We start from the raw sequence: 26601 nt of genomic DNA, 5'->3' as shown, positions 1-26601 counted from the left end.
CGGAATCCCAAGCGATCGCTGAGTTGTTTGCTTTTGTCTCTCTCTAGCAATGGCGGATGACGCCGGTGCAGCAGGAGGGCCCGGAGGCCCCGGGGGCCCAGGATTAGGAGGCCGTGGCGGCTTCCGCGGAGGATTCGGTAGCGGTCTGAGGGGCCGCGGCCGTGGTCGAGGCCGTGGCCGTGGCCGAGGCCGCGGGGCTCGCGGAGGTAAAGCTGAAGACAAGGAGGTAGGTCTGGGCCGTGGGCGGGGCGGGCCACGCGTTCTCTTGCATGAGGCAGCCTTTTTTGACTGGCGTCTTTCTGCAGTGGATTCCCGTCACCAAGCTGGGCCGCCTGGTTAAGGACATGAAAATCAAGTCCCTGGAGGAGATCTACCTGTTCTCCCTGCCCATTAAGGTACGAACGTCGCTTGGGGTGGGAAGTTGCTATCTTGATGAACCACTCGATACCTCCTTTGCCATCTAGTGACAGTGATCAAGCTTGACATGTTTCCCACAAACTTTCTGTTTTAGGAGTCCGAGATCATTGACTTTTTCCTGGGAGCATCCCTAAAGGATGAGGTTCTGAAGATCATGCCCGTGCAGAAGCAGACTAGGGCAGGCCAGCGGACCAGGTTCAAGGTATTCAAGTCTGTTCTTTGGCAAGGTGGAGGTTTAAGATTAAATGGGGCTGAGCAAAACTCTCTCACTCTGCATAGTCACACTAGGTTTCACCCGTGTGACTTTCGTACCGGGAGAGAGAGGAAAGGAGTTCCTCAAGTACCTTTGATTGGCCTCTCAGTGGCCTCTCTTGCCTAGAGGAGCACCACAGATCCTAGTCGAGATAAGCTGGTTCTGTGAAACACCACCAGCCATTCCACCTAAGTCTCTTCACAGGCTTTCGTCGCTATTGGGGACTACAATGGTCACGTAGGTCTCGGTGTTAAATGCTCCAAGGAGGTAGCCACTGCCATCCGAGGGGCCATCATCTTGGCCAAGCTTTCCATTGTCCCTGTGCGGAGAGGCTACTGGGGGAACAAGATTGGCAAGCCCCACACTGTGCCTTGCAAAGTGACAGGCCGTTGTGGTTCTGTGTTGGTGCGTCTCATTCCTGCCCCCAGAGGCACTGGCATAGTCTCCGCTCCTGTGCCCAAGAAGCTACTGATGATGGCTGGCATTGATGACTGCTACACATCAGCCAGGGGCTGCACTGCCACCCTGGGCAACTTTGGTAGGTGGATCACGCACAGGTTGTGGGTTCTTGGTGTGTTTTTAAGGGATGGAGAGCAGACCTGTCACCAAAGTGACTGACTCTGCTGCTAGGAGTGCAACCGTTCCTTAGTGGGAGGGACTTTTTTTTATCTTCAAAAATCAAGCCACCAACCCTTTTCACATTTTTCTAGCCAAGGCCACCTTTGATGCCATCTCTAAGACCTACAGCTACCTGACCCCCGACCTCTGGAAAGAGACTGTGTTCACCAAGTCTCCTTATCAGGTATACTGATTCAGCTGGTGGTATGTTGGCTGGCTTTGACCTTCAAGAATAGGGAATGTGTCGTATTAATATTCTACTTCTCTTTTTAGGAATTCACTGACCACCTAGTGAAAACCCACACCAGAGTCTCTGTTCAGAGGACCCAGGCTCCAGCTGTGGCCACCACATAAGGGTTTTTATACAAGAAAAATAAAAGTGAATCAAGTCTGTTAACATTTGTCTCTATTTGCATTTATTTAGTGGGCACTAAAATAGGCGAGGCGCACCCAGTCACTTTATTGGAGTCCTTAGGCAGCAGCCGTTTGCTTGGCAGCCTTTCTCTCTTCCAGCATCCTCTGCTTCTGCTTTGCCAAGCACTTTCTGGCAGAATAATAGGCTCCCAGGTCATAATCTGTAGAAGAGATTGGGTGGAACATGGGAATTTGGGTGAGGTTTTAGCGGCTAGGAAAAGCCATAAAAAAGATTCCCAAACCCTGGAAAGAGCTGAAGGTTACTCACAGCGGTCATGGAAGGCTTTAGCCACCTTGGTGTACTGCTCCAGTTCCTTGGCACAATTCTGCTTCGAGCTCTCTCCTTCTCTCTGTTGACAAGCCTTAAGTCTCTCCTGGATGATGTTCATAATTTCCTGGTCAACTTTGCTGAAAGAACAAGGGTTAGAGAATTTGAAGGGATGGTGGCTTGTCCCAGACTGTCTGGGATCTTTACAGGAAGGGGGTGTACTGGGTAAGGCCATCCAGTCGATTGTCCCCTGCTGTGAACTTACTAGTCCCTTTTCCATTGCATCTCTGCCTCATAGATACACAGGATATCACCCTCTTTGCATTCCGTGATGTCTGGCACACGTCGGTACTGCCGGTGATAGTAGTAGGTCCGGTTCTTGGCATGCTGTCGCTCAATAAACTCTGCAAAGAAAACACCTAAAATTCAAGGCCTGTCTACCTAGACAGGCGTCTAAAGTTCCAAGGTTTTCCAGTAACAGGCAGTCCTATGGAGGACTGGCTGGAGTGGTTAAGAGAGACTTGGGTATTGAACACAGTTGGGCCTACAGAACAGTACAGAATGGGTTTGAATAGGCAAGGAAGCTCCATTGGGAATTTAGCAGTAGGACCCAACGGTTTCCACTGGTAAGTTAAAGAGCACAGGGTTCACAAACCCATTTAGACATCCTAAGATGTTACAAAAAAGTGAGCTGACCTTAATGCTGTAATCCACCTGGCACTGGCTTGAAAACTTTTCCTAAGCCAAGGACCACCTGTAAACCAGGGGCAGTGACTTGTCTGGGAAGCTGACAAAGGTATTTGCTATATTGTCCTGGACAATAACGAAGGTGCTGTATCACAGAGAATCTACCTTAGCAGAGCCTCAACCACCTGAGTATACTCTGTACCCCAAATGCTTAACAGATGAGCCACTTAGTCGACTGGACATAGTGCCCAGCATGTCCCAACTGTTTACCATGCTGGCAAACAGGACCATCAAGGGTTGAATGGAGCACTCTCTGGGACCAGGGATAAAGAGCAGTCATTTAAAACACAAACTTTGCATAAGTGAAGCTGTGACCCAAAGAGAACCCATGCACATGGACAACATTGTCCATTTCAACCAGGGCTTACTGACCGGCTACTCGTGACACAGATGACTGGTGGTGGGCTAGATTCCTGCCCACTACCGTTTTGTTTCGTTTCAAGACAGGGTTTTTCTGTGTAACCCTGGCCGTCCTGGAACTCGCTCTTTAGATCAGTCTGGCTTCGAACTCATCACCGGCCCCGCCACCACCGCCCTGCTTCCCGCTACCACCGTTTAAAAGAGCGACCAGGGTTGAGAGTAGTCAGGGTTCTGCTGAAGGCAGGAAGAATTATGGGCAGGGTGTAGCCCCGCAAAGGGGACTATTCCACTGGGGCGACGGCAAGGCCTGGGGTGCAGCGGGGAAACAAAACCTCGGTTCCGGGGTGTCTCAGATAAGGCAGAGGGTGTCATAAGTGCACTGGGGGAGGTTAAGAGACGATTTGGAAAAGGAAAAAGAGTCGATTTAGACTCGGGGGCTCTGGATGAGGGATAGCAACGTGCATCGGGTGGTGGTTCCTGGGGACGGGTACTGGACCTGGGATCCGTGGGGGACTAGGAACTACTGAGCGGGCGGAATCCTAGACCCTGTACCTCTCACGAGGGTCACGGGCCGGTCCACGACGAGATCGTAGGCCTTCATAAAGTAGGTCAGGGGGTTGGGGAGCGAGGTTTGTGGCGAGGGAGCCGGCGTGCGGCGCGGGGGCTCGGGGTACACATCCTTGTCCCAAGAGTCCGGCATGGCTGCAGCAAACCCTCCCCGCAGACCTTCAATTCGCTTCGCGTCCGGACTAGCTCGGCCTGAGGACGCGGAGACCTCTACGCCTGCGCGGAAAGGCGGCACCGCGCCTGCGCAATGCGTAGCCGTGGGGCACCACGGGATCGTGGCCCGCCTCTCGGGCACCCCCTTGTGGTCTCCAGCGCTATCGCACAATGGCATCCTGGTTAAGTTTGGACTAAGTTCACCAGACGCAAGGAAGTGCTCTGCCCTGAACTACCAGCTAAATCAGCAGGGAGCAAGTTGAACACGACTTGGCAAGAGAACACACACAAATCAATGAATAATAGAAACAGCAAACGCCCTCACTACTCCAGGAAGCCACTCTGGACTGCCCAGCCTTCTGGCCTGTTACAGGCTCTGCTGGTGGGTGCCAGTGAACCTGGGGGCTTCTCTGTGGGGAAAAAGGATCTCCTACCCTAGGCACGGAGTACCTTTCCCTGCTTCTGGGGGTTCTTCTCTAGTCTTCAACTCTTGTGCTCCCAGCTGTCCACTGTCCAGGACTGCACTGCCCAAACTCTGAGTTTATGTGTTTAGAACTGGTTTTGCAGCCTGGGCAGTGGAAATCCTTACCTGTCATCTTGATGCTGGTCATCTCCTGCCAGTGTTGGGGACTAAGAACATAGAGATATCAGCTGCGGTGACTTACCAAATCTAGTATTACACAAAAATCGTTTATGACACTAAAGTCAGACCCACAAATCTTAACATTTTGGTAGCATAGACATAGAATCTTTTTTTTCCCCAAGACTGGATTTCCATGTAGCTTTGGAGCCTATCCTGGAACTAGCTCTTGTAGACCAGGCTGGCCTTGAGCTCACAGAGATCCGCCTGCCTCTGTCTCCCGAGTGCTGGGATTAAGGGCATGTGCCACCAACACCCGGCTGGTAGCATAGAATTTTAGTACCTAATGCAAAACCACTATCCTTGAGAATATCTTAAGCCTGGTGGACTCAGTGATTCTACAACTATAGAACCTTGATTCTGTAACAGTAGATTCTCAGGATTGAAAAATAATGCAGGGTGGTGGTGGCACACGTTTTTAATCCCAGCTCTCTGGAGGCAGAGTGGCACAAACCTGTGGGAAAAGCTACACAAGGGCTGAGTTGGAATGATCATTCGAGTCCAGGAGTTCAAGACCAGTTTGGAGAGCCAGATATGTAGGTTCACACCTATAAACCTGCCTGCCATTTTGGTGACCACGGTAGAAGGATTGCCAAGAGTTCAAGGCCAGATAGGCTAAAATGTGAGACCTTTTCTCAAAAGAAAAAGAAGGAGCTGGAGAGATGGCTTAGCAGTTAAGAGGTTTTTCAGAGAACATGAGTTTGATATCCACCACTCAGTTTGTAACCGGCTGTAAATCCAATTCCAGAGGATCTGATGCCCTCTTCTGGCCTTCAAGGACACCAGGCAGGCAAATGGTGCACAGACACACATGTAGGCAAAACACCCATACACATAAATAAAATTTAATTTAAAAAAAAAAGGGAGCCAGGCAGTGGTGGTGCATTTCTTTAATCCCAGCACTTGGGAGGTAGAGGCTAGTGGATCTCTGAGTTCAAGGTCAGCCTGATCTATAGAACTAGTTCCAGACAGTCAAGGCTATACAAAGAAACCTGGTCTCTAAAAACCAAAAAGACTTATATAATTTGTGGGGTGGTGGTAGCAAATGCCTTTAATTCCAGTAATTGGGAGGCAGAGGCAGATGGATCTCTGAGTTTGAGGATAGCCTGATCTACAGAGCAAGTTTCAGGACAGCCAAGCAAGGCTACACAATAAAAGGACTGTCTCCAAAAACCAAAGGAAAAAAGAAAGAAAGAGAGAAAGGAAGAAAGAAAGACTATCAGAGCTACGAGGGTAGCTCAGTTAATAGAGTGCTTGCCCAGCATGCACAAAGCTCTAGGTTTAATCTCTAGCACAGTGTAACCCAGGCATGGCAATACACAACTATAATCCCAACACTTGCCCTTGGGATGTGGAGGCAGGAGGATCAGAAATTCAAAGCCATCTTTACCTATATACTAAGTTCCAGGCCAGCTTGTGATGCAGAAGACCCTGAAACAAAAAAGCAAAGAAACATGGAAACAAATTCATTCAAGTACCTGTTCTGGCTAGGTTCATGTCAACTTGACACAAGCCAGGGTCATCTGGGAAGAGAGAACCTCAACTGAGAAAATACTTCCATCATACTGGCCTATAGATAGGCTTGTAGGGCATTTTCTTGATTAATAACTGATGTGGTAGGACCCAGACCATTATGGGTGGTCCCAGGTTCTATAAGAAAGGCTGAATCAGTCATGAAGAGCAAGCCAGTGAGCAGCATTTTTTTCATGGCCTCTACTTCAGTTTCTTTCTTTCTGTTTTTGTTTTTTCAAGGCAGGGTTTCTTTGTTTAGCCTTGGCTGTCTTGAAACTAGCTCTGTAGACCAGGCTGGCCTCGAACTCACAGAGACCTGTCTGCCTCTGCCTCCCCCAAGTACTGGGATTAAAGGCATATGCCACCACCCCGTCTTCTACTTCAGTTTCTGCCTTCAAATTTTTGAGTTGAGTTCTGCCTTAGTTTCCCCTCAATGATGGGCTGTGAGCAGGACATGTAAGCCAAATAAATGCTTTCCTTCTCAAGTGACTTTTGATTATGATGCCTTTATTTATTTAATTTATTATTTTTTTTGAGACAGGGTTTCCCTGTAGCTTTGGAGCCTGTCCTGGAACTTGTGCTGTAGACTAAGTTGGCCTTGAACTCACAGAGATCTGCTTGTCTCTACCTCCTGAGTGCGGAGATGAAAGGGCGCACACTACCACCACCTGGTGAGTTTTTTTTTTTTTAAGTTTTATTTTGGGTGTGAGTGTTTTGCCTGCATGTATGTCTTTGCCCCACGTGCATGCTTGCAGTGGCCATGGTGGTAAAGAGAATGCCAGATCCCCCAGGGACTGGAGTTACAGACAGTGTGAGCCACCACACAATTCCCCTGTGCTGGGAATTGAACCTGGGTCTTTTGGAAGAGCAGCTAATGCTCTTAACTGCTGAGCATGTTTTTTTTTTTTTTTTATCATGTTTTTATCGCAGTAGAGAGCTCTAGTTTACAACTCTCAGCAGGAGACCTCTTTACCAGACTCAGATTTTCTTCTGGCTGTGGCCTGAGAACAGGACCCCTCATCAGGCCACGGTGCTTCAGTCCTTGAAGAGTTATCCCCCAGTCCCCTGGAAGAAAAAAAATGCAATCCCTGCTCCCAGGTGTTCTTACCCCTGTAGACTGCCCATCTAATGCCCCTCCCAGGTTTGTTCCTGGCACCAAAGGCCATGCTGGCTACAGGAGCCGGCCAAGGAGCCTGCCAGGTGCTAAATCTGGGATGTGGCAGCTGAGTGTTCTGGCCCTGTCATTCTACCTCTGGTGCCTGGTGGGGAGGCCCCTTCCTGACCTGCAGGGACCGGCCATGGTCAGTGGGCTGGGGTGACCTCCTGAACAAACTGGCCTTCCAGGGGAGGGGGAAGGGGCAGCCCTGGAGCTGTGAGGAATGGGTCTGAAGAGACAGCAAAGGGCCAGGGGCCGTGCTTTGGGTCTGGAAGGGGCGTGAGAAGGAGAGGTCATGGTAGTCGCCTGCTCTTGATACACTGCTTTACTGTCTTGGATCCATCCAGGCCTTGCCAGCCTGAGTTCACAAGGGCAGGAGGTCTGTGATTTTAAAGAGACCCCATCCCTAACCCTGCATCATTTGCATAGTTTGATGGGGTGGCACTGAGGACTTCCTGGGCCCTCCCTTAGGCCTCTAGCCCACATTGTATTTGGGTGTGCTGAGTCTCCTGGATCATCCTGAAGCCACCCCTAGGGAGACTCCAGTTCTGAACTCCTTTTTCTCCTATCCCAAGTCCCACCGGAAGTTCTCTGCCCCTCGACATGGACACCTGGGCTTCCTGCCCCACAAGAGGAGCCGGAGGCACAGGGGCAAGGTGAAGAGCTGGCCTCGGGATGACCCCAGCCAGCCTGTGCACCTCACGGCTTTCCTGGGCTACAAGGCTGGCATGACCCACACCCTTCGAGAAGTGCACCGTCCTGGACTCAGTGAGTCACTGCCGGGGGACACAGGGCAGAGTGGGGAATGGAATCTTGCAACTGATAGGAGCCAGAAACTGTTCTTGTGGTCCAAGCGGAGCCACAGTTCCACAAAAGATGATGGCCTGAGTATAGAAATTGCTTTGGGACAGGAGGATCCATGCTGGACTCTGTCAAGCCCTAACCTGAGCAATGCCCGGACGGAGGGGTTTCTAACAGTGCTTACCGTTTAAGACTGAGGCATGCAGAGGCTAGGAAAGTGGCCCCAGGTAGGTAGTAAGCACCCTTGTGGGGCTCAGGACTGTAATCCTAGCTACTTGAGATACTGAGGCAGGAGGATCACTAGTTTAAGACTAGCCTGAGTAACTTAGTTAGCCTCTTTCTCAAAATAAAGGGAAAAAAAGATTTTGGGAATATGGCTCCGTAGGAGGAGGTTTACCTTGTATACTCAGAGTCCCAGGTTCAATCTCCAGTACTGTTAAAAATAATATAACAGAAATATAAAAAGTGGGTTACCCATCTTCCTTAAAGCCTCCTGTGTAGTGTCTATCTGTAGAACTTTAGAACATATATTTTAGAAGAACTAGTATACAGATGTGGATTGTGAGTTTGAAGCATTCCATCTTGCAGGAAAAACGCCTTAAGCAGGGAGGTTAACAACTCAAAATAGTTCCAGAAAGTTCCTGAAACTGACCAGATTTACTAGGCCTCTCCCTGCAGGAGTAAGCAATAAAAGCCAAGCGTACCCCTTCAGAGGGCCAGAACTGGCCCGCCAAGAAACTCTCAGATGCCTGGAAGAAGCAGAGACCAGTGGAGTTGCCTGGAAGAGGTTAAGACGAGGAAGCGGTTTAGACCAGTCACTTGGAAAGGATAACCTGTTGAACTGCCTGTGGCCTGTGCAGTGTGCTCCAGGTTTAGTTTTGGTGACCTGCCTCATGCTGGAGTGGGTTTTGGTGAGGCATCTGTCTTTGAACTACTGTAAACTTCTGTAAATGACCCCTCAACCGTATTTCTGATATACCAGTACAATTCTATTGGTCCACAGCTGAACTTCGGTGGTCGCTGTACTTTAACCTGTTGTGGAGAGAATATGAAGTGTCTCCCCAGAAAAAGTTTTGTCATACAGGATATAGTTCAGGGACTGGAGAGATGGCTCAGCAGTTAAGAGCACTGACTGCTCTTCTAGAGGACCCGGGGTTCAATTCCCAGCACCCATATGGCAGCTCACAACTGTCTGTAACTCCAGGATCCAGCAGCCTCACACAGATATACATACAGGCTAAAACACCAATAAAATATTTTTTAAAAAAGATATAGTTCAATTCCTCATACTGTTTGCTGTGGTTTGATGTTAAAAGGCTTAATTTTAATTATGCATGTGTATGTCTGTTCTGGGCGTATGCACACAGGAGTGCAAGTTTCTAGAGACCAGAAGGGGATGGTAGAAATCCTGGAGCTGGAGTTACAGGTGGTTGTGCTATCTAGTTTTGTGTCAAATTGACACAAGTTAGTGTCATTTGGAAAGAAAAAAAACTAAATTGTAAAAAAATGCCCCCATAAGAATGGCCTGTAGTGCATTTTTTAAAAATGGGTGTTAAAAAGCAGGCTGAGAAGCAAGCAGTAAACAGGAATCCTCCACGGCCTCTGTTTCTGTTCCGGCCTCCAGTTTCTTGTCCCGCTTGAGCCCTGCTCTGCGACGGAGTAGGACCTGAGAGCCAACAGAAACCCTTTCTTTCCCAAGTTTCTTTGGTCATGCTTTATTACATCAACAGGAAACACTAAGCCAGTCAACACGTGTGCTAGGAATCAAACCAGGCTGGTCTCGAACTCACAGAGATCTGCCTGCTGCTGCCTCCTGAGTGCTGGGATTATAGGCGTGTGTACTGTGTCTATTCAGCTTGCCTAAATTCTGTTGCATACACTTATGTGTACTTGTGCAAATTTGTGCACCTGCTACCTGTTGTGTGACAGACTTTTTCTGGGAAGATGCAACATATACACACGCACATGCACGCGAGCACACACACACACACACACACACACACACACATCTACTCACTCTAGATAGGAACATATACACACGCACATGCACGCGAGCACACACACACACACACACACACACACACACATCTACTCACTCTAGATAGGAACATATACACACGCACATGCACGCGAGCACACACACACACACACACACACACACACACACACACACACATCTACTCACTCTAGATAGGAAGCCGATAACAGACAAACTCCAACTTGATGAATCAGAGAGCTTTACTGGGGTTTCTACAGGATTATGGATGAGGGATTAGTCACAAAAGCTGAAATGACTCAAAGACACCTACATTACCCAGTTCCATCCCAGCTTGGTGACAGCTCACAAAAGCTGGGAACCTGGAGCACACAGCACAGCCTGCAGGCTGCTCAGTTGGTTGGAAGGTGGTCTTTCCAGGTGACTCAGTCGGTTTGAGCTGCTTCTTGGCAGCTTAGCTACTCTGTTTCCTACAGGCTTTTGGGCTGGTCTCAGCTGCTTCCAGTTGGCTGGGCTTGTCTGAGAGTTTGCTTCGCAGTTTGGCGTGTCTCCATGTGATGCTTAGCATCTTTGATATTTATATACTATTGGGGAGTGAATCTGGTCAGTTTCAGGGACTACATGAAGTTATTCTGAGTTGTTTATTTACTGCTTTTATTACCTTACTTGCAGTCTCACCTTCCCTTAGGATGTTCTCTGGTTTGACCCCTTTGTTGAAAATAGTTTCTTGCCTGGTGCTGGTGGCACACGCCTTTAATCCCAGCACTCGTGAGGCGGAGGCAGGCAGATCTCTGTGAATTCGTAGGCCAGCCTGGTCTACAAGAATTCCAGGACCGGTCCCAAAGCTATAGAGAAACCCTGTCTCAAAAAAAAAAAAAAAAAAAAACAAAAAAAACCCAAAAACACCACCACCAACAACAAAAAGAAGTTTCCCTCTAGCTGGTTTTTTAAAAAAAATATTTATTTATTCATTTGTGTATTTATTTATTTATTTATTTATTTATTTATTTATTTATTTATTTATTATGTGTACAATATTCTGTCTGGCCAGAAGAGGGCACCACACCTCATTACAGATGGTTGTGAGCCACCACGTGGTTGTTGGGAATTGAACTTAGGACCTTTGGAAGAGCAGGCAATGCTCTTAACCACTGAACCATCTCTCCAGCCCCGGGTTTTTATTTTTGAGACGTGTTTCACTGTATAGCCCTAGTTGTCCTGTTCTGTCGACCAGGGTGGCCTTGAAATCACAGTCAGCCTGCCCCAAGTGCTGGGATTAAAGGCAGTCCACATCCTAGCTAGCTCATATATTGGATATTTTGTTTTGTTTTTAGAGATAAGGTTTCTCTGTGTAATAACTCTGACTGTCCTGGAATTCATTTTGAAGACCAGGCTGACCTCAAATTCAGAGAGATCCTCTTGCCTCTGCCTCCTGAGTGCTGGGATTAAAGGTGTGCACCATCACTGCCTGACTCCAAAACGGAAGGTTTTAATCTAGGACAGTGGTTCTAAACTTGGGAGCCTTGACCCCTTTGGGGATCAAATAATCCTTTCACAGGGGTTGTATTCAGATATCCTGCAGATCAGAAATTTATGTTTCATAGCAGCAGTAGAATTACAGATATGAAGCAGCAATGAAAGTGATTTTAAGGTTGGGAGTTACTACAACATGAGGAACTATATTAAAGGATACAGCACAAGGAAGATTGAGAACCACTGATTTGGGAGGAATCAGTACAGAATGCTACCTCAGTCCAGATGCCTGGCATCCCTGCCCTGGTGTGTCCTAGGCTGCCTGTAGAGAGCCTCTGGCCCTCTCCAGTCCCTTAGCAATGCTCTGCTCTCTACCCTCCTGTTATAGAGGAACCTTCCCTGTTCCTCCATTGTGGGGAAGTGGGCATGGCCCCCTTTCGCTACCCTCCTGTTATAGAGGAACCTTCCCTGTTCCTCTATTGTGGGGAAGTGGGCATGGCCCCCTTGGCTGCTTTCACTCTCCCTCTGTGCCTTTGTTTCCTTTCTGCTGTCTGGGTCTCCTTCTCTGTTTCTCCCTCTCTCCCTCCTTCCATCCTTTTCTTCCTTCCTTCTCTCTCTCCTTCCCATTGTCCCTCCTTCCCTCCCTCCTCCCTCTTTCCTTTCTTCCTCCCTTTCTCCCAATTTCCCATCTTTCATTTTTAGAACACATACTTCAGTTGGGCATGGTGGTGGATGCCCATAATCCTAACACTTGGGAGGTCGAGGTAGGAGAATCAGGAATTCAAGGCTGTTCTTAACTACATAGCAAGTTCAAAGCCAGCCTGGGCTACAAGAGATGCCCCCCAAATAAACCTAAACAAAAGAAAACGCCATGATGAAATCCGTGGCAGCTTAGGACTATCCATGAAAGGATGGGCTTCTGGTTTCCCTGGTGCTTATGACACTATATTTAGAATTATTAAAAGTAAAATAAGATTTTGGTGGTCTAACTACAGTCCCTTGGGCTGCCTTGTGTAGTTGACCCTTTTGCTCCCTTCCCCATTGGCTGAGAAGGTCCCCTCAACTCTCGTTCCTTGGTCCAAACAGAAATTTCCAAACGAGAGGAAGTAGAAGCTGTGACCATTGTGGAGACGCCGCCGCTGGTGGTGGTGGGCGTGGTGGGCTACGTGGCCACTCCTCGAGGTCTTCGGAGCTTCAAGACCATCTTTGCCGAACATCTCAGTGATGAGTGCCGCCGACGCTTCTACAAGGATTGGTGAGAGCTTAGCCCTGGCTCTGTGCTAGAGCAATAGAGGGGGGAGGGGAGCCTTGCCCAGGTAGAGAGTCTGTGCGGTGCCTTCAGGGCAGGAAGACAGGAAGAAGTATCAGAGAGCGGGAGAGGACATTGGAATCCAGAAATAGGAAGAGCCAAATGTTCAGATCTTCAGGGTTGGGCTGGTGGGCTGACTCACGTGTTGGCTGCCAAGCCTGCCAACCTGTGTTCAATACCTGGGATAAGGCGGAGGACAGAACTGATTCTTGAGTTGTCCTCTGACTACCACACGTGCACTGTGGTGTTTGTAAACATATACATACAATATATCAAAATAAGTGCAAAAAGTTTAAAATCACCAGTCATTTTATCCATGGGGCTAATTGGATGGAACTTCAGAATTGACATGTGTAGACTGGAAGCCAGCCTGGCCTACACAGAGAAACCATGTTTCAAAAAAACTAAAAACAAACAAACAAATTAAAAACACCACCCCCCCCCAACACACAGTGCAGGACTGTAGGACTGAGGCCATATGGCTGACATCTTGAGTCCCTTGCATGACTAGATGAAGGGTGTAGAATGCTGTCCCCCACCTCCCAAAGTGACTGGTAAGCATCAAGAATGCTGATTTTACTGTTTGTACCATGAATTTGCTCTTTATCCAGAGTTTAGCCTCTGGGAACTGTGGCTTCTTCATCTCTAGGATTGGGCTCATCATTCTACCTGAGCCCCAGAGAGGGGTGGGAAGGGTGTCTGCCTAATTGGAAGCACAGCTTTTGTGCATGGCTTCTGAGGGAGGTTAGAGGTCTGATTACTGCTGGGCACACGCCTGGAATCCTAACATTTTAGAAGGATTTGGAGTATTAGTTCAGCCTGGGTGACATAGTGGGACCCTCTTGAGACACACGCCCACACACATACAAAGAGAAGCAGGGAGGGAGGGACGAGGGAGAGGACATGATCGCCAATGGTGCCTGGAAACATCCCAGGCTCTTTGGGAGGGCCTGGGCCAGGCCTCTTGCTTGGTGGGCTGCAGGTAGGGCGAGGCAGGCAGGACAACACAGAGAGCTACCTGGCTGAGTGTTGAGCACTCTGTGTGTGGCTCAGGCACAAGAGTAAGAAGAAGGCCTTTACCAAAGCCTGCAAGAGGTGGCGAGACTCCCACGGCAAGAAGCAGATCCAGAAGGACTTTGCGGCCCTGAAGAAGTACTGCAAAGTCATTCGGGTCATTGTCCACACTCAGGTCAGTCCAGCCCCCACTTCCAGCCCATCCCCTACCTCCAAATAAAGAACCCTGACAAATGTCAGCTTAAAAATAGCACCAGCCCTGGGCACAGGCTCAAGATCTGGCCTGCTACCTCACTAGCCACTCTTGTCCCAGAGTTGAGAGGTCACTGGCATGTGATGTTCTATGCCACTGTCATCGATGGCTATCGTGCCCCATGGACGACAGGTGCCCCACTGTCCTGAAAGGCTTGCGTCTTCAGTCAAAGGTCTAGCACGGAGAACTGGCTGCACCTGGGGTCCAGCTTGATGCTGACTGAAATTTAACCAGAACACTCGCTCTGGAATTTTCATACGCGTCTTATCTTCAGAGAAGTATTCCCCGGCAGCAACCCTATCCCCACCCCTCCTGGGCACCTCTCCTGCTCTGTGAATGCAGGCTTTTGTTCGCTTTCACACCTGCAGCTCCTGGGGAAGCAAGTCAGGGCTTGATGTTTGCCAATTTGCCCTCTGGGACCATGGAGGCAAGGGTCACACTCATCTAATTCCCCCATGAACCCCAGGACATATAGTATTCATGATAGCCTGATATACAGTAGGAGCTCTATAAATACTATGCTGTGACCTAACAGGTATGTTTACACTTGTATATCCTCTTAGCATATGAAGCTCACAGCAGCCAGGGCCTTGCCGAATGGTATAGTTGACCACCTACACTTGGAAGGAAGTTGGAGCCCACTCCTACATCTGCCTGTCTCTGGCAGCCTCCTGCTCCCATCTGGCCAGATGGTCCCAGCAACTTTCCAAGATCTTTCCTAACACAGCACCTTTCTGCATGCTGCTTGCGTCCTCATAAACTCACGTGGAGTTCTCTGTAGTGACTTTTTGCTGTTATTGGTCACTTCCTCAGAGAGGCCCTACCTGACCACTCTACCTGAGTTTACCAGAACACTGAGCCCCCGCCAAGAGTTTACTTGGCTTTAATCTGTCCTGAAAGGAGATGGTGGGACTCCCTGAGATACAGGATGCTGCCTGCCTCAATCTGTGGTGTACCTCCAGCACCCAGCGCATGGCAGGAGCACAATAATGTCTGAATAAACACAAAGGGGAAAGACTTCGGGTTATCAGCAGGCTAACCATCTGCCGTGTGGGGGGCTTGTGAACTGAACTTCCCGCTGTGTCTGCAGATGAAGCTGCTGCCCTTTCGGCAGAAGAAGGCCCACATCATGGAGATTCAGCTGAATGGTGGTACTGTGGCTGAGAAGGTGGCTTGGGCTCAGGCACGGCTGGAGAAGCAGGTGCCTGTACACAGTGTGTTCAGCCAGAGTGAGGTCATTGATGTCATTGCTGTCACGAAGGGCCGGGGTGTTAAAGGTAAGGCCTGGTAGAGACGGTAGCTCCAGAGAAGAGTGTTTAGTGGGGGCCAGAGTGGCCACTTAGCCTCCGGCCCTTCCTATCTACAGGGGTCACTAGCCGCTGGCATACCAAAAAGCTGCCGAGGAAGACCCACAAAGGCCTGCGCAAGGTGGCCTGCATTGGTGCCTGGCACCCTGCCCGAGTAGGCTGCTCCATCGCCCGGGCTGGACAGAAGGGTTACCACCACCGTACAGAGCTGAACAAGAAGGTGTGTCCATAGCTCTGAGGGGTGTCTAGTGGGACAACACAATTCAAACTCTGATTGGGTTCATGAAATATCATTACTAGTTCCAGAGTCTGAGCATGCGTGCTTGGGGGTGTGTGTGGCCATGTTGCTAGCCCAAAATCCACCTCTAGTCCCTACTGCTGTTTTCCTGGCAGATCTACCGAATTGGCAGGGGGCTGCACATGGAAGATGGGAAGATGGTCAAAAACAATGCGTCCACCAGCTATGATATCACTGACAAGTCTATCACGCCCCTGGTGAGGCTGGCAAAGGGATCTAATGGGGGCTGGGGGATATACCCGAGGTGGGTGCTTCCCTGCCCGGAGAGTTCCATTATGTAAGCTCTGCAACAGGATATAGGCCCCCACACAGACTAGGCCTAGGGCCTTGGCAGGAAGTCAGTGATGGGAGGCCTGATATGCCAGTGAGCAACCACTTGGAAGCCCCAATCCCTGTTTGTTCCCACACCCTTTATACCTGCTGAGAGGAGAAATGCATACAGCAGTTCCTGCGGTGGCCTAGGAACCAGCTCTGAACTAGAGGGAAACAGCCATGGAGCCTAAGCATGTGACTGCATTTCATGTAGCCGCATGTTGATCTCCAACTCCCTATATAGCTGAGGGTGACCTTGAAATGCTGACCCTCCTGTTTCTACCTTTTTCTGAGTGCTGAGAGCATGTGGCCACACACCCTGTTTATCCCTCTCTGTAGCCCTGGCTGCCCTGGAACTTGCTCTGTAGACCAGGGGCCTTAAACTCTAAGATCCTCCTGCCTCCTCCCAAGTTCTGAGATTAAAGGCATGTTCCACCATGCCCAATTAACACCTTATTTTTTCAATGTGGTGCCCAGGATCGAACACAGGGCCTTGTGAACACTAAGCTGCATTCTTCCAACTGAGCTACAGAGCCAGGGACTCACTGTTATGCAGACTGGCCTTAAGTGATCCTGCTGTATCAGCCTCTCAAGTGCTAGATTTATAGGTGTATACTACTGTGCTCAGCATCCCCAAACTTCTGAGCTTCAGTGTCCCCCGCAAAAAGGCATGTTACTGTTAAGTGAGATAAGACAGGAAGAATACTAAGAACGGGGCTCAAATGCTGTTGCCCTGAGGAGTGGTTCAGTGTGAGGTACCCCGGGGTCTGAGCACGGGGCTCCTACACATCAGTCGCCTAACCTGTCTGCCTTGTACCTGCTTTGTGTGATCTGTGTCCCTGCAGGGTGGCTTCCCCCACTATGGGGAAGTGAACAATGACTTTGTCATGTTAAAGGGCTGCATTGCAGGCACCAAGAAGCGGGTGATCACACTGAGGAAGGTAAGTGCAGCATGGCAAGCGGGGTCGTGGGCTCTATCCAGTAGCCTGTTCTGTCCTGTAGCCTGCTTTGCGGTGGGTTGAGGTGGTGGGAGAGTGAAAGAAGGGGTCTGGCAGTGGCAGGTGATGGACTGAGTCCTTCTTGGTGTGGAGCGGAGGTACGGGGGAGTTGGGGCTCTCCATCCTTGACGTCTCTCTTGGATCCCCAGTCCCTCCTAGTGCACCACAGCCGCCGAGCTCTGGAGAATATCGAACTCAAGTTCATTGACACCACCTCCAAGTTTGGCCACGGACGCTTCCAAACAGCGCAGGAGAAGAGAGCCTTCATGGTGAGCTGGTCCCTAAACTCCACACTCCGCTTGTTTCGGAGAGGAGCTGGGAGAAGGGCGCTTTTAGGGGTCTAGCAGAGAGGCCCTTGGTAGCCTTGGTCGTAGACAGTATTTCTTGATTGATTCTCATGACTAACACTCCTCCTGTCCCCCCACCTGAACCAGGGCCCACAAAAGAAGCATCTGGAGAAAGAGAAGCCGGAGACCTCGGGAAACATATAAGATGCCTGGAATGGAGCACACTTGGGAGTGCTTCTGCTGCGCGTCCTGTCGTTTTTATCTAATAAAGTCCTGAGGCACCTCTTAAGCCTGGGTCAGAGGGTTGCAGGGTGGTGGTGGTGGTGGTGGCGCCAAAAGGCGGGCCGACGTCTCAAGGCGCAAGGTTTACGGCCAGATTACGGCGGACTAGGCATGCTCCAGTCCCGAGCCATGACCACTGGGGTCCTGAGGTCTAGCAGTTGTACTGGAGCTCTGCCTGAGCCCCGGCTTCCGCTGAAGGAGAGGGGCTCCACGGAAGAGTCTCTCCGGGCGGGGCCTCCTGGAGGCGGAAGTGGGAACCTGGTTCCTGGGAGGGATTGGTTGGACGGGTGGGGTTTAGGACCTACCGGAGGAAAGACAGACAGGTCGAGGGTGGGGCTTCTAGGAGGCGGGTAGTGGGAAATCCTGGAGTGATTCTTATCTAGGGGCGGGACTTAGAGCAAACCACTACGTGATTGGTCATTAGGAAGGGGGCGGGCTTGCGTCTAGAGCCGAGGGATTTCGTGTCCTGGAGGAGTGCTTTGGCTTGTCCCATTGCGGCCATGTCGTTCTGCAGCTTCTTCGGGGGCGAGGTTTTTCAGAATCACTTCGAGCCAGGTACAGCCTGTGGCATTAAAGCAGGCATCGCCTTCTGGATGGTGGTGGAGTCCCCGAGCCAGGATGGGGCGACCGTGGCTGCTGAGGAGAAGCGAGCTTGGGAAAGAACAACTAGGAGAAGGGGCTGGCGAGGGCTGGAGCAGGAGGATTGAGAGGAGAGGGGGCATTCCAGTGTTATCTGTTTTCCTGGGGGCAGGCCTTGAACATCAGTGTAGATCTCACTGGGGATCCTCCGGGCCGAGTGCTTTGGGGTGGTACTATCCGTATGGTTTCAGAGTGGTCGGGACTTGGGAACGGAACGACGTGGGTATGTAGTCCAAGGTCCGCGTTGGAGTTTGTCCTGATTGTGTGTTCCTTCCCGGACTCGTTCGGCACTTTCCATTCAGTCCTGAATGTGCCGACCCGGGTGTCTCCCTGTCCTCTCTGTTAGCTGTCAGTGAAGTGTAACCCGTTCAGCCTGGGCGCAGTAGCCCCAGGCTGGGAGAGACTGGCGAGTCCCCTGCTTACCGGGTTCTGCTGTTGCGGGACTAATTTGGTAAAACTATGGCATTGGCATTCCTGGGGCGGGATTTGTTGGATGTCTGCTCTCTTGAGGGCTGAGCTGTGACATCTGTATATTATTATACTGGGCATCTGTATAAGCCAGCTGTAATACAGGGTCACTCCCTTGAGTCCGTCTTGGCGGCAGCACTCCAGATGCTCCCAGGCTGCCTTGGCAAGCTGAATACTCCACTATGTTTTGCGTCCACAGTTCACACCTCTCAGGGTGGGTGGTGGGTGATTCAGTACCCTGCAACTTCCCATTTTTTTAGTCTTTCAAGTAGTTATGCAATTCAGTTTTGTAACCTTAAAAACTCCTTCCACTCAGGTGATCTTTTGGGGACAGGTTGAAACCTTTCTTCTGAGCAGTTGTTTTTCTGGGGTTCCCTGTTTGGCTTGGAAGACTGTTCCCTAAGGCCAGTCTATTCCTGCTCAGAGAGCAGGCCCATGGCTGGGTATCCAGTTTAAAACTTTGTTGAATAGCAGAGGTGCCCACTGGAGGAGAGAGGAGACCAAATGGTTACATTGGCAGTGTTTGGGGCCCCGCTGTGTGGATCTTGTCCAGGGGTAAAAGAAGGCTATCATCAGGTATTTAGGGTTCTCTCTTGACCACATACCTTATTGTGTGTCCACAACATCAGCTTTCCACCTTCTTGCCCATAAATGGATATGTTAGCCAAGTATGGTTCACATCTGTAATCCCAGGGTATAGGAAGCTCAGGCAGAAGCATTGCCTTTATTTATTTATTTATTTATTTATTTTTTAGTTTCTCGAGACAGGGTTTCTCTGTAGCTTTGGAACCTGTCCTGGAACTCACTCTGTAGGCCTCAAACTCACAGACATCCACGTGTCTCTGCCTCCTGAGTGCTGAGATTAAAGGAGTTCACCATTACCACCCAGGGCATTGCCTTAGATATGAGGCCAGCCTGGATTACAGAGTTTCAGGCTAGCCTGGGCTACAGTGTGAGACGTGACCTAGTTTGTGTCTCTGTTGTGATAGCTCACTGGCCAAAACCTGTCCGGGGAGGAAAGAGTTTATTTCAGTTTGCAAGTCACTGTCCATCATTGAGGGAAGCCAAGTGAGGAACGTGGAGGCAGGAACTTAGCAGAGACCATAGAGAAGTGCTGCTTCTTCCTGGTTTGCTGCCCTAGCTTGCTCAGCTTCCTTCCTTCCTTTTCTTTCTTTTTTTTCTTTTTTCTTTTCTTTTCTTTTCTTTCTTTTTTTTTAGTTTTCCGAGACAGGGTTTCTCCGTGTGGCCTTGGTTGTCCTGAAACTTGCCTTGAACTCAGAGATCTTCCTGCCTCTGCCTCTCCAGTACTGGGGTTAAAAGTGTGCACCACCACACCTGGCTCAGCTACCTTTCTTCTATAGATAGTCTAGACACACAGTGAGCTGGGCCCTCCCACAGCCATCATTCATCAAGGAAATGCCCCCATAGACAGCCCACAGACCAGTTTGATCAGGTAAGGCCTCGTCTGGAGTCCTCTTCCTGGGCAACTCCAGTTTGTTGTTCAAGTTAACAGAAACTGACGTCACAAGATGTTGTCTCAGAACAAACAAAACAAACCCCCAAGGAGGCTGCAAACGGCTCAGTGGTAAGGGTCTCGGTTTTATTCCCACATGATGGTTCACTCCAGTCTCAGGGAATCTGACCCTTTATTCTGGTCTCTTCCAGTGTCTGTGGGCACTGCACACATGTGGTACATGCAGGCAAAACATACATCGACGTACATGCAGGCAAAACAGCCATATGCATAAAAATAAAGTCTTTTAAAACATCCAAAACTAAATAATTAAATTAAAAGGTTAAAGATTTCAGCACAGGGCCACTGAGAATAGCAGAAATGAGCCCAGAGAGTGATTCCTCATCTCCTGTGACTCAGCCAGGCCTCGCTGGGTCTCCCAGAGCCAATCAATGGGCATGAGCAGGGGTACACGGGGATGGTGTGTTCTACCACCACGATGGGACCGTGCTAGTGTGGTCGTTTCCTGGGAAACTGTACAGACAGATGGAGCTGACGGGTGACTCTGCGCTTGCCCTTCCTCTGCTGCAGGCGTCTATGTGTGCGCCAAGTGTGGCTATGAGCTCTTCTCCAGTCGCTCCAAGTATGCACACTCTTCCCCATGGCCAGCGTTCACTGAAACCGTCTATGCAGACAGTGTAACCAAGCGCCCTGAGAAGAACCGACCCGAAGCTTTAAAGGTGGGTGTGATAGTCCTGGTGAGTGCCAGCCAGGGAGGGTCTTGGAACCAGTTACACTTTTCTTCCTTTGCTCCCTCATGAGGCTATTCCAGGTCTAAGATTTTTTGTTGTTTGAGACATGGGTTTCTCTGTGTAGCCCTGGCTGTCCTGCTCTCTAGAGCAGGCTGGCCTCAAACTCAGCGATCCATCTGCCCCTGCCTCCTGAGCTGGGACTAAAGTTGCCACACGTGGATTTCGAGAGTGCTTGTAATCTGAGGGAGTGCGAGCATTAGGATAGCTTCCTTGCTTCCTTGCACAGGCCCCACCCCTCAGAGCTATAGTTAGCTTGGGAAATGGGCAGATGGTGGAAGCATTATCTATCTGCAGCAGGCAGGCGACTAACTGTGTTTGGGTTTTCCCAGGTGTCCTGTGGTAAGTGTGGCAATGGGTTGGGCCACGAGTTCCTGAATGATGGCCCCAAGCGAGGACAGTCCCGATTCTGAATATTTAGCAGCTCGTTGAAGTTCATTCCTAAAGGTGAGCACCTTTAGCAGCGGGGACATCCTGTTGTCACTGAGGAAAATGTATCAGGGAGGTACGCGGTGGAGGTTGCAAAATTCACCCACCAATGGCACCTCAAAAACTGGCAGAAGGTCAGGACTAGGAGGCTAACATCTACGGTGTCTCATATGGGTCCATCTCAGGGAGAGCGTGGCGTGAGGATCTCTCTGTAGGCCTGGCCTTTCCTGTGCCTGGAATCTTCGGTTGATTGTAGGGGTGGGTGAAGGCTGAGGACCTGGGTGGGCCATGTGACCAAAGGCTTGCTTCTGAACCTGAGTGCCTGTCATTCTTCTGCATAGTGGCCATGGTAGCATGTTTTCTATCCCCAGACTGCTGGGACAACTGAATGTGATATGGTACCCCTAGGGCCAAGCACATAGTAACAACTCAATAAAACTGCTTCTTTATCAACCTTTTTAGTAGTGGTCAAAGGCCAGACCCTTTATCCAGTTTCTTGATCTGCAAAATAGAGCTATCGAATAACAGCTGACATTCTTCACAGTGGGATTAGTGAGCAGTCTGGAAGGCCTGGGGCAGCTGACATTTTTCACAGTGGGGTTAGTGAGCAGTCTGGAAGGCCTGGGGCGCATTGAGCTATGGTGATATTTGTGTCCTGTTGTGCTTCTTTGTTCTCTGTGTCTGGTGAAGGAAGAAGAGACTGTATGTTCTGTAGATCTCAGGAAATGAACAATGTGCACACTCCTTTGAACTGGCTCCCTGGGCCTTCCAACTGGCTTGGAGTCTGCTGACTCATGTTTGATCTTAGTACTTTTCAGAAAAACTACATTTTCCTCCACTTACTTATTTGTGTGTGTGTGTGTTTAATCCAGGAACTTGCTCTGTGGAGCAGGCTGGCCTTGAACTCAGAGATCAGCGCCACCTGCTTCTGCCTCCCAAGTACTGGGAAGGCATGTGCTCTTTTTTTACTTTTATATTATGTATATGGGTATTTTGCCTGCATGTATTTCTATGTACCGTGTGTGTGCAGTGCCGGAGGAGCCAGAAGAAGGCATTGGATCCTGGGATGGTGTTAGCCGCCATGTGGGTGCTGGGGATGGATCCTGGGTCCTCTGGATGAGCAGCCCATCTCTCCAGCTCCCTGCCACAGATACATTTTAGTTTATTTACTTAGTGTACTTGTGGGTATGTACATGCCAGTGCACGCATAGCCGTCAGAGGATAGATATGGGAATTGGTTCTCAGCCTTCGACCTTCACCTGGGTGTCAAGTTCAGGTTCTTAGGTGTGGATAGCAGGTGCCTTTACCCACTGAGCTGTCTATCCCTGGCTTTAGGTTTTTGTTTTACAAGACAGGATTTTGTGCTGGGCGGTGGCAGCACACACATTTAATCCCAGCACTTGGGAGGCAGAGGCAGGCAGATCTCTGTGAGTTCTAGGTTAGCCTGGTCTACAGAGCTAGTTCCAGGACAGTCAGGACTGTTTCACAGAGAAAACAAACAAACAAACAAACACAGGGTCTTGCTATATAGCCCTGGCAGTCCTTGAGCTCACATAGATCTACTGCCTCAGTCTCCTAATAGGTTATAGTATTTTGAGATAGGTGTCCACTGTGGCCCATAGTGGCCTGGAATTTACCATACAGCCCTTCCTGACCATGCTTCCTGAACCTCCTATCTCTGGAATGCTGGGCTTGCAGCTAGGAACCATCCTACCCAGATGAAGCACAACTTAACAAGGATGTGTTTTCTCTCCTCTCTTTTCCAGGCGGAGAAACTCCTGCTCCCCAGGAGCACAAGGTGAGCAGCTGTCCTTCCAGACGGGCATGCCCACTGTCAAGCAGCCCCAGTTTAGTGTTGGAACCCTGGACATTCAGACTGGGAGGTTGGGAGGAGGTGGTTGAAGCATCAGGAAGGCTCCCAGTGCCTTTGCTCTGAGTGAAATCACCTTAGATGGAGCACGTTTGGTCCTGGGGATGGTATTAAGCCATTAGCTGTTTTGAGTCTGTAAGAGACTCTGGGTTTAGTTCATCTTTGGATGACATTGTACCCTGTAGGCAGAGACTGCTCTTTTGTTTTCCTGCCACCCAGACCCGAATAATCACACAGAAACTATATTAATTACAACACTGTTTGACCTATTAGCTCAGGCTTCTTATTGGCTAGCTCTATATCTTAAAATAACCCATTTCTATTATTCTGTGTATTGCCATGAGGCTGTGGCTTACCAGGTAAGGTTTTGGTGACTGTCTTCTTCGACAGCCTCATGGCATCTCTCTGACTCCGTCTACTTTCTCTATATATCTCTGTTCAGATTTCCTGCCTGACTTTGCTCTGCTAAGTCATTGGCTGGAACATTTTTATTCATCAACCAATAAAAGCAACACATATACAGAAGGACATCCAACATCATCTCCCCCTTTCTGTCTAAATAAAAGGGAAGGTTTTAACTTTAACATGGTAAAATTGTACATAACAAAACAGGTATCAAGCAAGAATTACAGTTAAAATATTTAGTCTATTTGTATCTGGCAAAATTAAATATTCTATCATCTATTTTATCTTTGTGAGTCTAAAGTTTCATATCTAATTTATCTTTTATCATAACTAAGAAAAACTATAACTATCTGTTTTCAACTCCTCAAAGACTCCAGAAGGATATAATATTACTTAAGTAAACAGGAAGTTCATTGTAAGCAACTTCCAAAGTTCTAGAATTGATTGAGATATCTTGCTGCCTGGACAATCACCCAAAGTTCTTCTATAATGTTGGGGCATCCAGCCTATAGGCCCATAGTATTTGGCAGACTGTTCCATGAAGCAGGAAATTTGAAAGTTTGTTTCACCTATCTTGGCAGTTTTTCAGTCACTTTCTTCTGTATCCTGCAGAATGTCTGGCAGTTTCTTCTGTGAAACAGGAACCCTGAAGAAAAGTCAAGAAAATTCTGAGTTCTTTTTTTTTTTTTTTTTTGAGACAAGGTTTCTCTGTAGCTTTGGTGCCTATCCTGGAACTAGCTCTTGTAGACCAGGCTGGCCTTGAACTCACAGAGCTCTGCCTGCCTCTGCCTCCCAAGTGCTAGGATTAAAGGCGTGCACCACCACCGCCCAGCAAATGACTATCTATTAATCCATAATTTTAATTTTACATTAATTTTTAAATGAACTGCACAAACATAATACCTTAAATAAGACTAAAAAATATATATACATATACAGTGTAACAAAATCAACCTTAAATTTGTATTAACAGACCAAAGTCCATACAATACAACGTATTCAATTTTTTGTTTTTGTTTTTTGATACAGGGTTTCTCTGTAGCTTTGGAGCCTGTCCTGGAACTAGCTCTTGTAGACCAGGCTGGCGTCAAACTCACAGAAATCCGCTTGCCTCTGCCTTCTGAGTTCTGGGATTAAAGGCATGCACCACCACTGCCTGGCTCTTTACTCCTTTAATCTGTGACTGTCTGCATTTTTTTATATTACTTTTACTGTCTCTTTAAAGACTTTGTTATATTTTTAAAACTATTTCTTTTTATAATTGTCTGTACTCTTTTTCTTCTCTCTCCCAAGCCCATGTACATTTATCTAACACTGTGACGCATTCAGAGGTTTATTTTTGTCTGAATCTGTCTTTATGCTTATCTGTAATCATTTTCTGACCAGAGGTGCCTTCTTTTTTGTTTTTAAATGCTAAGTGGGCATGGCTAGGGCCAATTCAGTGGCCTTGCCTATTGGTCCTGCTCAGTCCAACAAGGCAGAGGCATGTACACCACCTCTGTGAGCCATGCTCACTACCCCAGCTCCAGGGACACAGCAGGTCTCTGTCACTATTAAGCGACTAGTATCATGCTGCTCACAGACCCCATTTATGTGTAGGACCTCCCGAAAGAGCCAGAGGTACAAACCAGAAAGCCCATTCCTAAAGAAGTTTTTGCTGCTAATGCTGAGTCAGGAAACCTCTTAAAGGAGCTGTTCTCTGCTTGCCACCAGCAAACAGAGCCCACCTGAGAAAATGCTGCTACCAAGAAGCTGTGCTTACCTCTGTTCTTTTGTGTCTAGAATCCCTTCTGAAGCTCTCAGGCTTTATGTGGTTGTAGTTGTCCATGTTGGCACTCCGTTTGGACACTGCTCTTTTGTTTCCTGGCCACCTAGACCCAAATAATCACACAGAAACTATATTAATTATAACACTGTTTGGCCTATTAGCTCAGGCTTCTTATTGGCTAGCTCTTATATCTTAAAATAACCCATTTCTGTTATTCTGTGTATCGCCACTAGGCTGTGGCTTACTGGGTAAAGTTCTGGTGACTGGCTCCTTTGGCAGCTACATGGTGTCTCTCTGACTCCGCCTACTTTCTCTATATATCTCTGTTCAGATTTCCTGCCTGACTTTGTTCTGCTAAGTCATTGGCCAAAATAGCTTTATTCATCAACCAATAAAAGCAACGTGCATATACAGAAGACCATCCAACATCAGTGCCCAAGCCCTTTCTTGCTCTCATCCTGCTACCACCTCCTTGGCTGTCCACAGTCACCCCTATGGGGCTCAGTTCTGGGTGTGGCCTTCACTAAAGCTTGTTCCTGTCTCCTCCAGGCTACGCAGCAGATGGAATAACATTGGGGCTTCCCTGGCCACCCACTCCAACCTTGGTCACCGAATGATCTGCTCTGGTTAAATCCTCCTAAGTCAGCCAGGGTCGTGATGACCTGTGACCTTCAGGGAGGGGAGTAGGCCGAGGCTGATCTCATCGCTCCCTCCAGTTCATACCCGCAGGGGTGTCCCTTCCCAAGATAAAGCCACTGTACCTTACTGTATGTGCTTGGGAGCTCTTGACGTCTGGGAGCATGGGTGGTGCTGAAACTCACCCCATCTTGAATCCTTTCTGGAGTAATCCATTGGAAATCAATAAACATGAAGCTTGGGCTGTTGCTACATTTCCTTATTTATTGCAGTGCTGGGGGTTGAACTAGGATTAAATGTGCCACCACACGTGACTTGATTTAAACAGGGTGCTTCTTTATTCTCTCATACAGTACATTCCAACTGCAGCCTCCACTCCCTCCTCTCCCAGGTGCCCATCACGACCACCTCCCCTCTCCTTCAGATCCACTGCCCCTGCATTTCCCTTCAGAAATGAGCAGGCCTCCTAGTGATATCAAGCTAAGCTAGCATGACAAGATGCAATAAGGGTAAGCACAAACCCTCCTATAAAGGCTTGGGCGAGGCAATCCAGCAGGAGGGAAAGGGTCCCATAAACATATGGCCAGCACCTGCCCAGAGTCTCAGGAACAGGTGGACCTCCCTTGCCTGTCTCTGAGCCAGGAGGAAGATACCTCAGTCTGTGGGAAGGCAGTGTAGGTGAGGGTTGA

General features: G+C 49.0%; 4 protein-coding genes and 1 non-coding gene across 6 annotated transcripts; 4 read left to right on the top strand and 1 right to left on the bottom strand.

Annotated features, from left to right (window-relative positions):
* The first annotated feature begins 34 nt into the window (after nt 1-34).
* On the top strand, nt 35-1685 carry Rps2 (ribosomal protein S2). Its single transcript, XM_087910764.1, has 6 exons — nt 35-226; nt 306-395; nt 512-619; nt 875-1208; nt 1381-1472; nt 1562-1685. The coding sequence occupies exons 1-6, from the start codon at nt 50-52 to the stop codon at nt 1640-1642; spliced, it is 882 nt and encodes a 293-aa protein (XP_087766890.1). The 5' UTR covers nt 35-49; the 3' UTR covers nt 1643-1685.
* Nucleotides 678-811, top strand: LOC125401882 (small nucleolar RNA SNORA64/SNORA10 family). Its single transcript, XR_007232480.1, has one exon. It is a non-coding gene; the product is annotated as a small nucleolar RNA SNORA64/SNORA10 family (small nucleolar RNA).
* Ndufb10 (NADH:ubiquinone oxidoreductase subunit B10) lies at nt 1682-3868 on the bottom strand. The gene is made up of 4 exons (XM_048436229.3): nt 3630-3868; nt 2236-2374; nt 1971-2110; nt 1682-1863 (listed from the first exon to the last, which is right to left on the bottom strand). Exons 1-4 carry the CDS (start codon nt 3775-3777, stop codon nt 1760-1762), a joined length of 531 nt encoding a protein of 176 aa, XP_048292186.1. The 5' UTR covers nt 3778-3868; the 3' UTR covers nt 1682-1759.
* Nucleotides 3869-7127: 3259 nt separating this feature from the next.
* Nucleotides 7128-17442, top strand: Rpl3l (ribosomal protein L3 like). Of its 2 annotated transcripts, XM_048436222.3 has the most exons (10): nt 7128-7250; nt 7681-7873; nt 12462-12630; nt 13738-13873; nt 15042-15228; nt 15318-15478; nt 15652-15753; nt 16714-16809; nt 17016-17135; nt 17301-17442. In XM_048436222.3, the coding sequence occupies exons 1-10, from the start codon at nt 7164-7166 to the stop codon at nt 17355-17357; spliced, it is 1308 nt and encodes a 435-aa protein (XP_048292179.2). In that variant the 5' UTR covers nt 7128-7163; the 3' UTR covers nt 17358-17442. The 2 variants fall into 2 exon arrangements, with proteins under 2 accessions (XP_048292179.2, XP_048292180.2); XM_048436223.3 differs by lacking the exons at nt 7128-7250; nt 7681-7873; nt 12462-12630 and adding an exon at nt 14012-14123 and having other exon boundaries at nt 13749-13873.
* A 396-nt stretch (nt 17443-17838) lies between these two features.
* On the top strand, nt 17839-26160 carry Msrb1 (methionine sulfoxide reductase B1). The gene is made up of 5 exons (XM_048436226.2): nt 17839-17990; nt 20587-20735; nt 21137-21251; nt 23000-23031; nt 25826-26160. Exons 1-5 carry the CDS (start codon nt 17936-17938, stop codon nt 25844-25846), a joined length of 372 nt encoding a protein of 123 aa, XP_048292183.1. The 5' UTR covers nt 17839-17935; the 3' UTR covers nt 25847-26160.
* The last annotated feature ends 441 nt before the right edge of the window (nt 26161-26601 follow it).

The sequence above is a fragment of the Myodes glareolus genome, chromosome 9, assembly GCF_982192425.1.
Source record: "Myodes glareolus chromosome 9, mMyoGla1.1, whole genome shotgun sequence".
NCBI lineage: Eukaryota > Metazoa > Chordata > Mammalia > Rodentia > Cricetidae > Myodes > Myodes glareolus.
Note: the sequence above shows the minus strand (reverse complement) of the source record. Positions and strands in the feature narration are given on the sequence as shown.